General features: G+C 36.8%; 1 protein-coding gene across 1 annotated transcript in view; it reads right to left on the reverse strand.

The window, feature by feature from the left end:
* KIAA2012 (KIAA2012 ortholog) overlaps positions 1-15968 on the reverse strand; it is a 306316-nt gene that overhangs the window by 250179 nt on the left and 40169 nt on the right. Inside the window, exons 6-7 of the mRNA XM_053713277.1 lie at positions 13466-13584; positions 12991-13150 (exon numbers count right to left, since the gene is read on the reverse strand). Of these exons, the coding sequence (XP_053569252.1) occupies positions 12991-13150; positions 13466-13584 (279 nt within the window). The remainder of the gene's footprint in view (positions 1-12990; positions 13151-13465; positions 13585-15968) is intronic.

A 15968-nucleotide genomic window follows, 5' to 3' on the forward strand; every position in this document is an offset into this window, starting at 1 on the left:
AGGTTTATTATAGCGGCAGTGTGGGCGGACGGCAGATTAGGGGTCAATAATATTTAAATAGTGTTTGCGATGCAGGAGGGCAGTGGTTTAGGGGTTAATAGGTTTATTATAGTGGTGACGATGTCGGGGAGCAGCAGATTAGGGGTTAATAATTTTAATAGTGGAGGTGATGTCGGGAGCGGCAGATTAGGGGTTAATTATTTTATTTTAGTGTTTGCGATGCGGGAGGGCCTCGGTTTAGGGGTTAATAGTTAGTTTATGGGTGTTAGTGTACTTTGTGACAGTTTAGTTTTGAGTTTTATGTTACAGCTTTTTAGCATAAAACTCATAACTACTGACTTTAGATGGCGGTACGGATCTTGTCATTTTAGGCTGTAACGCTCACTTTTTGGCCTCACCGCAAAACTTGTAATACCAGCACTATGGAAGTCCCATTGCAAAAGGAGTTTTTTAAAAGTGCGGTACTGACGTTGCGTGACGGCCAAAAAGGTGTGTGATACACCTATACCTACAAGACTTGTAATAGCGGCGTTAGGGAAAAAGCAGCGTTATGAAGCATAATGATGCTTTTTCACTCATAACGCAAAACTCGTAATCTAGCTGTAAATGAGTTATTTGCATTGTGTGGGGGGGGAGGGGTTGGCGGTTTTGGAGTTATTAGATTAATTTGGTTAATTGTGATGTGGGGGTTTGGCAGTTTAGGGGTTAATTAGTTAATTAGTTACTTTGTGATGTGGGGGTTGGCAGTTTAGGGGTTAATACATTTATTAGGTAGTTTGCGATGTTGGGGTTGGCGGATTTAGGGGTTAATACTTTTAGTAGGTAGATTGCAATATGGGTGAATGGCGGATTAGGGGTTAATACATTTATCAGGTAGATTGCGATGTGGGTGAATGGTGGATTAGGGGTTAATAGTTTAATTAGGCATATTGCGTTGTGGGAGGTTGTTGGTTTAGGGGTTCATACTTTTATTATTAGTTGTAATGTTGGATATTGCGGATATAGGGGTTTTTACATGTTGAGTTTATTTTTGGGAGGTGGGATAGACTTTTACAGGAGATTTGACTTTTTTTTTTTTCTTAGGCGCTGGCAGTTTCTTAAGTGCCGTAAGTCACTGGCGACTCCAGAAAATGTGTATTTACGCATATTTATGGACATCACTAGTTTATCCGACTTTCGACACTTTATGAACTGCTGGCGGGGTTTATGTGATTCCCCGATGTGCAAAGTGGTATTACGGGCTGTTGCGCTGAAGCCCTGCGCTGCATATGTAATCTCGCCCATGGTCGGTCACTATTTATGGGAATGATCATTAGGGTGCATTAAAATACCTCAAAATAAAATTGGATGAAGGAAAAAAGGGTAAAGTTGTTTTTATGGTGCAAAATGTTGAAATCGTCACCATTCACAGCTTCAGCCTCTTTTCGTTTTGAATCAGAGCAATAATGCACTGAAAACTGAGAGATCTGTGAATTTTACTCTACTGGATTCCACATATTTTATTGCATGTAGCTCAAATGCTGCACAGCCAACCTGCTGTGTTTATAAAATATAAATCCTCATGTTTTTCAAACCCGTCCTCAGGCCTCCCCAGATTAGTAAACATGGTTATTTTACCTGCTCTCACCCAAGGTAATCCTGAAAATCTGGCCTGTTCGGGAGGCCTGAGGACAGGTTTGAAAATCAGTGTTTTGGATAACGGCTTATTTACTCATTATTTAAATGGCATAGTGTGTGATTGGTTGTGGTGCCACACTCAAATCAAAATGTAACATTTCTTTTTTTTTTTAAAAAGTGATTGTTGAGTTTAAATGTTTTTTTATTTTATTTAATTCTCATATTCGCCTAGATTACGAGTCTTGCGTTACCCTTAAAAAGCAGCGTTGAGGTGTCCCAACGCTGCTTTTTAACGTCCGCTGGTATTACGAGTCTGGCAGGTACAGGTGTACCGCTCACTTTGTACCGCAAATCCCCTTACGTCAATTGCGTATCCTATCTTTTTAATGGGATTACGATTGCTGGAAAAAGTGAGCGGTAGACCCTCTCCTGTCCAGACTCCTACCGCATTTAAAAGTCAGTAGTTAAGAGTTTTATGGGCTAACGTCGTAACATAAAACTCTTAATTAAAGTGCTACAAAGTACACTAAAACCCATAAACTACCTATTAACCCCTAAACTGAGCCCCCCCACATCGGAAACACTTTAATAAAAATTTTAACCCCTAATCTGCCGACCGGACATCGCCGCCACTGTAATAAAAATATTAACCCCTAAACCGCCGCACTTCAGCCTCGCAAACACTAGTTAAATTTTATTAACCCCTAATATGCCGTCCCTAACATCGCCGACACCTATCTACATTTATTCAATTACTGTTCACCTATCTACATTTATTAACCCCTAATCTGCTGCACCCAACGTCGCCGCTACTATATTAATTTTATTAACCCCTAAACCTAAGTCTAACCCTAAGTCTAACCCCCCTAACTTAAATATAATTTAAATAAAATGAAATAAAATTACTACAATTAAATAAATTAATCCTATTTAAAACTAAATACTTACCTATAAAATAAACAATAAGATAGCTACAATATAACTAATAGTTACATTGTAGCCATTTTAGGATTTATATTTATTTTACAGGCAACTTTGTATTTATTTTAACTAGGTAGAATTATTAACTATTTAATAGCTACCTAGTTAAAATAAATACAAATTTACCTGTAAAATAAATCCTAACCTAAGTTACAATTACACCTAACACTACACTATCATTAAATGAATTACATAAACTACCTACAATTAACTACAATTATATTAAATAAACTAAAGTACAAAAAACCCCCACTAAATTACAGAAAATAAAAAAATAATTACAATTTTTTTAAGCTAATTACACCTTTTCTAATCCCCCTAATAAAATAAAAAAGCCCCCCAAAATAATAAAATTCCCTACCCTACACTAAATTATAAATAGCCCTTAAAAGGGCCTTTTGCGGGGCATTTCCCCAAAGTAATCAGCTCTTTTACCTGTAAAAAAAAATACAATACCCCCCCAACATTACAACCCACCACCCACACACCCAACCCTACTCTAAAACCCACCCAATCCCCCCTTAATAAAACCTAACACTACCCCCTTGAAGATCACCCTACCTTGAGCGATCTTCACCCACCCAGGCACAAGTGGTCCTCCAGAGGGGCAGAAGTCTTCATACGATCCGGCCAAAAGAGGACATCCAGGCGGCATCTTCTATCTTCTTCCATCCGGAGTGGAGCGGGTCCATCTTGAAGACATCCGACGCGGAGCATCCTCTTCCATCCGACGGTAACTGAAGAATGAAGGTTCCTTTAAGTGATGTCATCCAAGATGGCGTCCCTTCAATTCCGATTGGCTGATAGAATTCTATCAGCCAATAGGAATTAAGGTAGGAAAAATCCTATTGCAATGTTCCAATCAGCCAATAGAATGCGAACTCAATCCTATTGGCTGATTGGATCAGCCAATAGGATTGAACTTCAATTCTATTGGCTGATTGGATCAGCCAATAGGATTGAACTTCAATTCTATTGGCTAATTGCATCAGCCAATAGGATTTTTCCTACCTTAATTCCGATTGGCTGATAGGATTCTATCAGCCAATCGGAATTGAAGGGACGCCATCTTGGATGACATCACTTAAAGGAACCTTCATTCTTCAGTTGCCGTCGGATGGAAGAGGATGCTCCGCTTCGGATGTCTTCAAGATGGGCCCGCTCCGCTCCGGATGGAAGAAGATAGAAGATGCCGCCTGGATGAAGAGTCTGGATGTCCTCTTCTGGCCGGATCGGATGAAGACTTCTGCCCCTCTGGAGGTCCACTTGTGCCCGGCTGGGTGAAAACGGCTCAAGGTAGGGTGATCTTCAAGGGGGTAGTGTTAGGTTTTATTAAGGGGGGATTGGGTGTGTTTTAGAGTAGGGTTGGGTGTGTGGGTGGTGGGTTGTAATGTTGGGGGGTATTGTATTTTTTTTACAGGTAAAAGAGCTGATTACTTTGGGGCAATGCCCCGCAAAAGGCCCTTTTAAGGGCTATTTGTAATTTAGTGTAGGGTAGGGAATTTTATTATTTCGGGGGGCTTTTTTATTTTATTAGGGGGATTAGAGTAGGTGTAATTAGCTTAAAAAATTGTAATTATTTTTTTATTTTCTGTAATTTAGTGTTGTTGTTTTTTGTACTTTAGTTTATTTTATTTAATTGAAGTTAATTGTAGGTAGTTTATGTAATTAATTTAATGATAGTGTAGTGTTAGGTGTAATTGTAACTTAGGTTAGGATTTATTTTACAGGTAAATTTGTATTTATTTTAACTAGGTAGCTATTAAAGGGACAGTCTACACCAGATTGTTTATTGTTTTAAAAGATAGATAATACCTTTATTACCCATTCCCCAGTTTTGCATAACCAACACAGTTATAATAATATACTTTTAACCTCTGTGATTATCTTGTATCTAAGCCTCTGCAACCTGCCCATTTATTTCAGTCCTTTTGACAGACTTGCAGTTTAGCCAATCACTGCTCCCAGATAACTTCACCTGCACGAGCACAGTGTTATCTATATGAAATACGTGAACTAACACCCTCTAGTGGTGAAAAACTGTTCAAATGCATTCTGAAAAAAGGTGGCCTTCAAGGTCTAAGAAATTAGCATATGAACCTCCTAGATTAAGCTTTCAACTAAGAATACCAAGAGAACAAAGCAAAATTGGTGAGAAAAGTAAATTGGAAAATTGTTAAATATTACATGCTCTATCTGAATCATGAAAGTTTATTTTGGCCTAGACTGTCCCTTTAAATAGTTAATAACTATTTAATAACTATTCTACCTAGTTAAAATAAATACAAAGTTGCCTGTAAAATAAATATAAATCCTAAAATGGCTACAATGTAACTATTAGTTATATTGTAGCTATTTTATGGTTTATTTTATAGTTAAGTATTTAGTTTTAAATAGGAATAATTTATTTAATTATAGTAAATTTATTTAGATGTATTTAAATTATATTTAAGTTAAGGGGGTTTAAGGGGTTAGGGTTACACTGAGGTTTAGGGGTTAATAAATTTATTATAGTGGCAGCGACGTTGGCGGCAGCAGATTAGGGGTTAATAAATTTAATATAGTTGCTGCGACGTGGGGGGGCAGATTAGGGGTTAATAAATAAAATGTAGGGTTCGGCGATGTTGGGGGCATCAGAATAGGGGTTCATAAGTATAATGTAGGTGGCGGCGGTGTCCGGAGCGGCACATTAGGGGTTAATAATATAATGTAGGTGGCGACGATGTCGGGGGCGGCGGATTAGGGGTTAATAAGTATAAGATTAGGGGTGTTTAGACTCGGGGTTCATGTTAGGGTGTTAGGTGTAGACATAAGTTTTATTTCCCCATAGGAAACAATGGGGCTGTGTTAGGAGCTGAACGCTGCTTTTTTGCAGGTGTTAGTTTTTTTTCAGCCAGCTCAGCCCCATTGTTTCCTATGGGGAAATCGTGCACGAGCACGTTTAGCCAGCTTACCGCTGACTTAAGCAACGCTGGTATTGAGGTGAGATGTGGAGCAAAATTTTGCTCAACGCTCACTTTTCTGAGGCTAACACCGGCTTGCAGAAAACTCGTTATACCAGCGTTGTCTTAAAGGACCAGTCAACACATTAGATTTGCATAATGAACAGATGCAAGATAACAAGACAATGCAATAGCACTTAGTTTGAACTTCAAATGAGTAGTAGATTTTTTAATAACAAATTTCAAAGTTATGTATATTTCCACTCCCCTTGTACCATGTGATAGCAATCAGCCAATCACAAATGCATATACATATAGTCTGTGAATTCTTGCACATGCTCAGTAGGATCTGGTGACTCAAAAATTGTAAATATAAAAGACTGTGCACATTTTTTTTAATGAAAGTAAATTGGAAAGTTGTTTAAAATTACATACTGTATCTGAATCCTGAAAATTTAATTTAACCTGAGTGTCCCTTTAAGTGAGCGGTGAGAAAAAAAGGCTCATTAGTACCGCACACCATTACCGACAAAAACTCGTAATCTAGCCGATTGTGTTTTCTTCAATTCAAGTTGATATATGGTGCATAAAATGTAAGTTATATACATCATTTCAAGCTTCTGAGTCATTTTGCATAAAAATGATATAATGGGATGATTTTGAAAGCTTGATGTCTCCTTTGTTAATGCCAGGTCAAATAATACAAGCACTGTATATACAGGTGAAACTCGAAAAATGAGAATATCGTGCAAAAGCTCATTAATTTCACTAATGCAACTTAAAAGGTGAAACTAATATATGAGATAGACTCATTACATGCAAAGCAAGATAGTTCAAACCGTAATTTATCATAATTGTGATGATTATGGCTTACAGCTCATGAAAACCCCAAATCCACAATCTCAGAAAATTAAAAGATTGTGAAAAGGTGCAATATTCTAGGCTCAAAGTGTCCCCCTCTAATCAGCTAATTAAGCCATAACACCTGCAAAGGGTTCCTGAGTCTTTAAATGGTCTCTCAGTCTGGTTCAGTAGGAATCACAATCATGGTAAAGACTGCTGACCTGACAGTTGTGCAGAAAACCATCATTGACACCCTCCATAAGGAGGGAAAGCCTCAAAAGGTAATTGCAAAAGAAGTTGGATGTTCCCAAAGTGCTGTATCAAAGCACATTAATAGAAAGTTATGTGAAAGGGAAAAGTGTGAAAGAAAAAGGTGCACAAGCAGCAGGGATGACCACAGCCTGGAGAGGATTGTCAGGAAAAGGCAATTCAAAAGTGTTGGGGACTTTCACAAGACCCACCACACACAGACGGATCCTGGACATGGGCTTCAAATGTCGTATTCCTCTTGTCAAGCCACTCCTGAACAACAAACAATGTCAGAAGCGAGTCCTCTTTTCTGATGAGAGCAAATTTTGCATCTCATTTGGAAACCAAGGACCCAGAGTATGGAGGAAGAATGGAGAGGCACACACTGCAAGATGCTTGAAGTCCAGTGTGAAGTTTCCACAGTCTGTGTTGATTTGGGGAGCCATGTCATCGGCTGGTGTTGGTCCACTGTGCTTCATTAAGTCCAGGGTCAACGCAGCCAGGAGATTTTTCCTTCCGCAGACGAGCTCTATGGGGATGCTGACTTCATTTTCCAGCAGGACTTGGCACCTGCCCACACTGCCAAAAGCACCAAAACCTGGTTCAATGACCGTGGGATTACTGTGCTTGATTGGCCAGCAAACTCGCCTGACCTGAACCCCATAGAGAATCTATGGGGCATTACCAAGAGAAAGATGAGAGACATGAGACCAAACAATGCAGAAGAGCTGAAGGCCGCTATTAAAGCATCCTGGTCTTCCATAACACCTCAGCAGTGCCACAGGCTGATAGCCTCCATGCCACGCCGTATTGAGGCAGTAATTGCTGCAAAAGGGGCCCAAACCAAGTACTGAGTACATACAGTATGCATGCTTATACTTTTCAAAGGTCTGATATTGTTCTATGTACAATCCTTGTTTTATTGATTGCATGTAATATTCTAATTTTCTGAGATTGTGGATTTGGGGTTTTCATGAGCTGTAAGCCATAATCATCACAATTATGACAAATCACGGCTTGAACTATCTTGCTTTGCATGTAATAAGTCTCATATATTAGTTTCACCTTTTAAGTTGCATTAGTGAAATAAATTAACTTTTGCACGATATTCTAATGTTTCGAGTTTCACCTGTACAATTGTAACAAGTTGTATTAGTTATTTACCATTCACTGAGGAAGAGCGTATTTGATAGTCTGGTGCTAGACAATTTATTTAACTCTTACAAATGCTTCAAATGATTTTGATTGTTCTTTTTTTTTCAGTAGAGCTCATATAAAATGTTTGTAAGAATTTACCTGTATGTAGCCTGTACTTATTTTAATGGAAAATATCCCAAACTTTTCTAGCTCCATAAATGTCTCTTTTTATTAAAGGATTTCCCACAAATCATTTGTGAACATTCACAATCTTTATCAAAATAATGCTTTTTATTTAACCCTTTCACTGCTACGCCTTTTTAAAACCCCAGTGCTTATCCTATTTTGAGCTTTTTTTGCTACCTAAATTTAAACCCTATTGTAAGTCAAATTTATATGAGTGACCTACACTAATTATATATTGTTTATTTTGCAGCAGCAGCAGCAGCAGCAGGCCCAGTAGATTCACAATATACCATTATTCTATTTATATTTCATGGCATGTGAAATAGCTGCATAAAAAATATGTGAAATATGTGAAATAGCTGCGTAAAAACTGTTAATTTTAGTGAATAATATTGAAAATGGCCAGGTGACCACTGCTATTACTGTGATGACCGTATTAATTGTCATCAAGGGTAGCAACTCGTTAAATAGGGGCCTATACAAACTTTTTGGGGTTATAATATAGATTAACCCTTTAAGGACACAGCTTTCAGTTTGCTCAATTGTTTTATGACGGAAAAATTCCATCATATGTCCTTAAGAGGTTAAGAGGCCTATTTATCAAAGGTCTGTCGGACCTGATCCGACAGTGCGGATCAGGTCCAACAGACATCGCTGAATGCGGAGAGCAATACGCTCTCCGTATTCAGCATTGGACCAGCAGCTCTTGTGAGCTGCTGGTGCAACGCCGCCCCCTGCAGACTCGCGGCCAATTGGCCACCAGCAGGGGTGTCAATCAACCTGATCGTACTCGATCAGGTTGAATTGGGGCGATCTCTGTCCGCCTCATCAGAGCAGGCGAACAGGTTATGGAGCAGCGGTCTTTAGACCGCTGATTCATAACTGCTGTTTCTGGCGAGCCTGCAGGCTCGCCAGAAACACGGGCCCGTTCGGAGCTTGATAAATGGGCCTTTTAGAGGCCTCGTTGTGCAGTACAGAAATCACAGTGATTGCCTGACTATACAGAAAAAAATGTATATAGTTTTTAAGAGAGGAACTTGTGTTTTATTTTTCATCTTTGTGGTACTGTAAGAGTCAGAAGCCTTTAATTTCATTCAGTTATAAAGAGATATTTAGCACTGAATGATGAAGAAGCGATTCTATAGAAGAGTGAGAAGCCTTTTATTTCATTCAGTTATAGAGAGATATCTAGCACTGAATGATGAAGAAGTGATTCTATAGAAGAGTGAGAAGCCTTTTATTTCATTCAGTTATAGAGAGATATTTAGCACTGAATGATGAAGAAGTGATTCTATAGAAGAGTGAGAAGCCTTTTATTTCATTCAGTTATAGAGAGATATTTAGCACTGAATGATGAAGAAGTGATTCTATAGAAGAGTGATAAGCCTTTTATTTCATTCAGTTATAGAGAGATATTTAGCACTGAATGATGAAGAAGTGATTCTATAGAAGAGTGAGAAGCCTTTTATTTCATTCAGTTATAAAGAGATATCTAGCACTAAATGATGAAGAAGCGATTCTATAGAAGAGTGAGAAGCCTTTTATTTCATTCAGTTATAGAGAGATATCTAGCACTGAATGATGAAGAAGTGATTCTATATGGTGCTATCCAAGGCTTGGTCTAGTCTGTTGAACAAACCTATTTGGGTATATGAGGCTTTCACCCCTCCTTGTCCTGTACTCCTCCAGTTTAGAATTGTTTTCTGTTTGCTTATAGAGAGCAGAGAGGAGCTACCTGCGGAGGGGTTGACATTCCAGTCAATATCCATCTGCAATGTTTTGATTTTTCCCTCTGGAACTGGTGCTGGATCCTGATCAGTCATCACCACTCTCTCTTTGACAACATCTTGGCGCTGTGATACATCTTTAGCGGCTTCTGAATCAGAAAATGGACAAATAGTGTAAAACTTCAAGAAGACCGGTGACATTTTGTGATGTTCTTATGTAATATACTGCAATAGTTTATCCCCTTGTAACTGAAAGTAGCTGAAATGTAATTACCAGACGATAATAGCAATTGCCTTTGGTACAATGTAATATGTCTGTACATTCTCCAAGTTTTTAGTAAACACATTTTAAAGACATGATAATTCTAATCAATAAAATCATCTGTTTCTTAATGCCATAAATAAACATGTCAATTCATATTATGTATTTATTCTAATGTAAATTTACACTTACTGTTACCTCACAGTATAGGGCAATGACAGCTTTAGATACTAGATACTACTTTTAGATACAAAATTATACTAATTACTAAAATCAGTATTTATTCCAACACAAATGCTGTATTATTATTATTATTATTATTATTATTATTATTATTATTGTCTGTAGTGTGAAGCTTAATATAAAAAAAAGTTCTTAAATGGCTTTCCTGAGCATACTACATACCAAATAAGAATTTTTAAACAAAATAGCAGTATAAAATGTTTTAAAGACCAGTTACTAATGATTACTGATAATTAATGATTTGATGAGAAAATTAAATAAAACCTTTGAATTGTGTTTTTTTCCCATGAGAAATTCTTATTACAAACCTATACGCTCACATCTAAAGAATCCTTGTTTATTTTGAAAGCTCAAATATATATATATATGAGAAAAGGTTTATGCTCAACAATAGAAAGGAACAAAAGATGAAAAAAAGGAAATAGTCTGCTCTGAAGTAAGTGATCTAAAGAGTTAGCCGAGACCTATCCAAAAGATCAGGAACAGCCCCATAAAAGACCTCATACAATAGAACTGTTTGCCCACCTTGGATCAAAACCACTAAGTACACTTTTGTAGGAGCCTTTATTGAAAAGCTTTAAGACCTAAGACGTGTCTTCTTCAGATGTCTTTTGTTATTAATTCACTCTTAAATTAATTGAGTTAGATTGCGTTATCGGCATCATAGAACGATTCAATCACGGCTTAGATTTGTCTTGTACAAAATAAAGAATCAGCATCTGGACAATCAACACTCCAGAATATTTGCTTGGCTATAAAAATATATATTTAAAAAATCAATAGCAAAAAAGGTGAGAGACTAAAACATGGCTTTGACAACTTGCAAACAGTCATGTTACTGGAAGTTGTGAGAAGTGCACAATAGTGCCAGACCCATGGTAATACCAAATACAGATAACATACTGAAATATGTTTGTACTTTAAAGAGACAGTTCAATTTAATACATTTAGGAACAAATAAAAATTATAGCATTTGGACTAAAAAAATATACCCGTTACTGATGTATGAAAACAAAATTTTGGAAATTTTCACCATGGGAATACATACATGTGCATTTTTTGTTTGTATCAAGGTGTCTTGGACAGAACTAGGAAACAAGTCATGCATGAGTGGCTGTCACCCAACCAGTGCAAAAACTAGAGATGCCCAAAACTATCATCAGAACTAAAGGTCTTTATGATCCCCTAAACCAGTGTTAGGCACATAGCAATACCCCCCACCCCCCAGCACCAAACATTCCCCTCTAGCATCAAAATGTTTTCTACAACCTCCAACTGTGTAGAAGACCCATCTGCATCTATCATTGCCAGTATCAAATTAACTCCCATGCCATGGGTGTCAGAAGGGTTGTTTGGTGCTAGGGGGTATGGTGATAAAGTGCCTTTTAGAAGTATATGTGACCTCTCATTTAAAGAGACAGTCTAGTCCAAAATAAACTTTCATGATTCAGATAGGGCATGTAACAACCTTCCAATTAAATTTGTTCTCTCAGTATTCTTAATTAAAAGCTAAACCTAGGTAGGCTCATATGCTAATTTCTTAGCCCTTGAAGGCCGCCTCTTATCTGAATGCAATTTGAAAGTTTTTCACAACTAGAGGGCATTAGTTCATGAGTGCCATATTGTGCCTATGCCCGTGGAGTTACCTAGGAGTCAGCACTGATTGACTAAAATGAAAGTCTGCCAAAAGAACTTAAAGGGCCATAATACCCAAATGTTTAAACACTTGAACGTTATGCAGCATAGCTGTAAAAAGCTGACTAGAAAAATCACCTGAACATCTCTATGTCAAAAAGAAAGATATTTTACCTCAAAAGTTTCTCAGTAGCCACATCCCATTGTAAAGGACTTCTAAGCAGCAAATCAGTATGTCTGTCCCGGGACAGCGGAAGGAGCAAGCTTTCGTGCACACTCATCTTATTTCCCTATTCAGTGTAAGGAAGTTTACAATGAAATCTCATGAGAGTTAAGTGATCTTATGAGATCACAGTAAAAGAGTTCATGACCTCAGCACTGTTGATGCTGATTGGCTGCTGTTCATTTCTTCTTCTTTTTTTTTTACCTGCAGCTGGGCGGCAGCTGAGTATAACTTTTTACACAGAACTTACTCTGCTGAGCTGAGGAAGTTGTGAGGTAAAATATCTTCCTTTTTTACACAGAGATGCTCAGGTGATATTTTCCTGTCAGCTTTTTACAGTTATACTGCATCAGCTTCAAGTGATTTAGCATATGAGTATTATGTCCCTTTAAATAAGGGGACAGTATGCAGAGGCTTAGATACAAGATAATCACAGAGGTAAAAAGTATATTAATATAACTGTTGGTTATGCAAAACTGGGGAATTGGTAATAAAGGGATTACCTATCTTTTTAATCAATAAACAATCTGGTGTTGACTGCCCCTTTAAAGAAAGCAGATTCCCATGTTTCAAGTGAATGGTCGTCTCTTTGTTTCTGAAGGGGCTGATAAGACCCTCTCTCTTGCACAGAGCAACAGCCACAGCAACAATTGAAGGACAAAGAAGGGATGTATTAAGCATTGAGAAAATAATGTGTAGGACTAACCCCCTGTGTTCCATGCCCAGAAGAGCTATATAGTTATTACAGCTGATGAGAACCCCTATTCCTGATTTAACCCATTATCAGCTTCCTCTCCTACACATACATCCATGCAATCTGAATTTTGAATTACAGCACATATATCATAATTATAATACATTTTGTTTGATTTTCCTCCTCCAACATCAGGTGGTTATGTCCAATATTATCACAACTCATAGGTAGAGATACAGAACGCATGTTACCTTTTCTATAGCGTTTCTCTTCTCTCTTTGGCATCTGGCACTGGAAGTGAACCATTAGTGGGATAATAATGAGTTCTTCTGGTGGATCCGTAGCATTAAACCTCCGCATGCGTTGTGGAGCCTCCTCTAATATTGGTGGTAAGTTTAGAGACTCATGTACCTGCGCACGAGAACATCCAATATAACATAGGTAAAAAAAATAGTATATTTTCCAGTTAAACTCTATCTTGAAGCATCTTGTATAAAACGCACAGTATTATCATGCTTTTATTTATAATTGTGTTTCAGGAAGAAAAAAAAGCTCAAAAGGAATTGCTCAAAAAGCAATAAAAATAACTGGACACTGACAATCTCCATTGTTATATAAACATCTCTAGACATTTCAAATGCAAGACACAGAAATATACTTTTCTTTTCTTTTTTTTATAAAATATTAAAAGACATTGGACTAATGGTTCAAAAATTATAATTTTACCTTGTTTTTCCTTTCCCTCCCAATTCCAAGCCCTGATGTATGTGACTGAGGGATATGGGGTAAAAACCTTCCATCTGATAGAGGTTCGTCGGTTTGATTTTTGTTAATATCTTGTATGTCTGTAAAATATAGAACATTTAGAATAATATAAAGGGTTTTTTTTATCTAGTTTCCATTGCTGTTGTAAACTGGAAGCAACAAGTATCTCCATTAAAGTATATGAAGATATTTTATGCTAGTACCAGATTACACAGTTTATAACAGGAACGGAATCCCTTCATTTAAATTTAAAAACAAAACAAAAAAAGGAAGTCCATGGTATCTTGTAAAAATTTAACACACAGTAAAAGTTTTATAAAATAAATTCTCTCTCCCTTCATCAATATTTTTAAGTTACCTAAAAACTAATGATCAAAATGCTATAAAATAGTATATTGTGAAAGTGCTAAATGTAGTTATTTGAAAAGAGAATTACCTCACATTCTGTCATGACAGGACATGAAGGTAACAGCTGACTCCTATGAACCTAGAAACCTCATACAGAGTAACCAGCACCTTCTGAATAAATAACACTTTGTAAATGCTTTCTTTAGTGCTCGTTTCAGACCTGGTTCAAATAAACATTTTTGTTTTATTTTTTAATAGATACAGGGCCGGATTACAAGTGAAACGCTAACAGTTACACGCAAGCAAAAAGGGGTTTATCGCAGCTGGGCTTGCTCAACCTCAGAGCTCTGGTTAAATGATTTGCGAAACAAAAAAGTGTCACAAAACACATCAAGAATACATTACAAAGTACAGTTACACTCATAATAACACCATCTAATAAAAAATATTTAATAGCACAAAAAAGTTATAAGGGCTCAAAGATATGAGATCTCAAGTGTTAGTAAAAAAAAGAAGGCAACAGGCTTTAGCATTGAGATACATACAGATACATGTCTAAAGATGTATATATGTATGTATACAAATATGTACAGTATATATGTGTGTACATATGTATTCATATGTGTATATATGTATTTGTTCTTATCCCCTTCGGCTATATATCGTGGAAAGGGGAGTATACCATACCCAGGGAAGACCAAAGCAAGATCACAGAGTGGCAGGAGTGGAGACTCTCCTTGAAGTGTGCGGTACTTACCTCATTGGATTGAGGTCGAAGTCTATAAGTAGAAATCCCACAAGGACTTTTTCTACAGCTATATGAACATACATTTCATTCTTATTTGAAACTTCATTTGCTAACTCCGTTTTTGATCAACTTATTGGACTTTATTTTATGTATTTATAGATATATTCCTTTCCTTTTTTTTGTATGGACTCAATTGGCATACCCCTCGCAAGCGCCTTCTCTTCTCTTGGTTCTAATGTTTTATAGTGTTAAAGTGTATGTGTTTTGGTGGGGTCCTTAACATCTTCACTTTATATATACAGGCAGCCACTTGGGTTCTATTGTATATACGATATTAAGGGGTTTTTACACTTTTTAGCTCTGGTCAATTTTCCTCTTTGTTTTATATGTATTACCCTTCTAACCAGCTTGCTGATTAGTATACCTCTAGGGATTATCACTGACTTTCACTAACACTAATCATGAGTGAATACGAGTATGGGGATTACTTTAACCCTAACACTAAACAGATCAAACTATCTGTATGTGAAGCAGAGTCAATAGTAATTGAGAACTTGAATTTAACTAATCCAAAACAGTTATTTGCAAAACTGGAAAAATTGAGTCGCAAACAGCTGTTGAATTGGCATGACAGCAATAACTTAGAGAGGTACTTAAAGGGACAGTCAAGTCCAAAAAAACTTTCATGATTTTAATAGAGAATGTAATTTTAAACAACTTTCCAATTTACTTTTATCACCAATTTTGCTTTGTTATCTTGGTATTCTTAGTTGAAAGCTAAAACTAGGAGGTTCATATGCTAATTTCTTAGACCTTGAAGACTGCCTCTAATCTGAATGCATTTTGACCACTAGAGGGCATTAGTTCATGAGTTTCATATAGATAACATTGAACTCATGCACGTGAAGTTACCCAGGAGTGAGCACTGATTGGCTAAAATAGATGTCTGTCAAAAGAACTGAAATAAGGGGGCAGTTTGCAGAAGCTTAGATACAAGGTAATCACAGAGGTAAAAAGTGTATTGCTATCACAGTGTTGGTTATGCAAAACTGGGGAATGAGTAATAAAGGGATTATCTTTCTTTTTAAACAACAAAAATTCTGGTGTTGACTGTCCCTTTAAAGTTCAATATTATACCGAAAGGTTTAAAATTAGATAAAACATCTATAATAGACAATTCGGAAGTGGAATTATTAACAGAATGGGATTCTGCTCTGGGAGAATGTTCAATAAAATGTATTAATATTCTGATTAAATTTATAAATAAAAAGTTAAAGAATTAAGAGAAGAAATTAAAGATGTAAGTGACAAATTTAATAACTTTAGGGGGATGTTTATTATCAGGAACTGGACAGAGAAAATAAAAAT

This window comes from Bombina bombina, chromosome 1 (genome assembly GCF_027579735.1).
Source record: "Bombina bombina isolate aBomBom1 chromosome 1, aBomBom1.pri, whole genome shotgun sequence".
NCBI classification, from domain to species: Eukaryota; Metazoa; Chordata; class Amphibia; order Anura; family Bombinatoridae; genus Bombina; species Bombina bombina.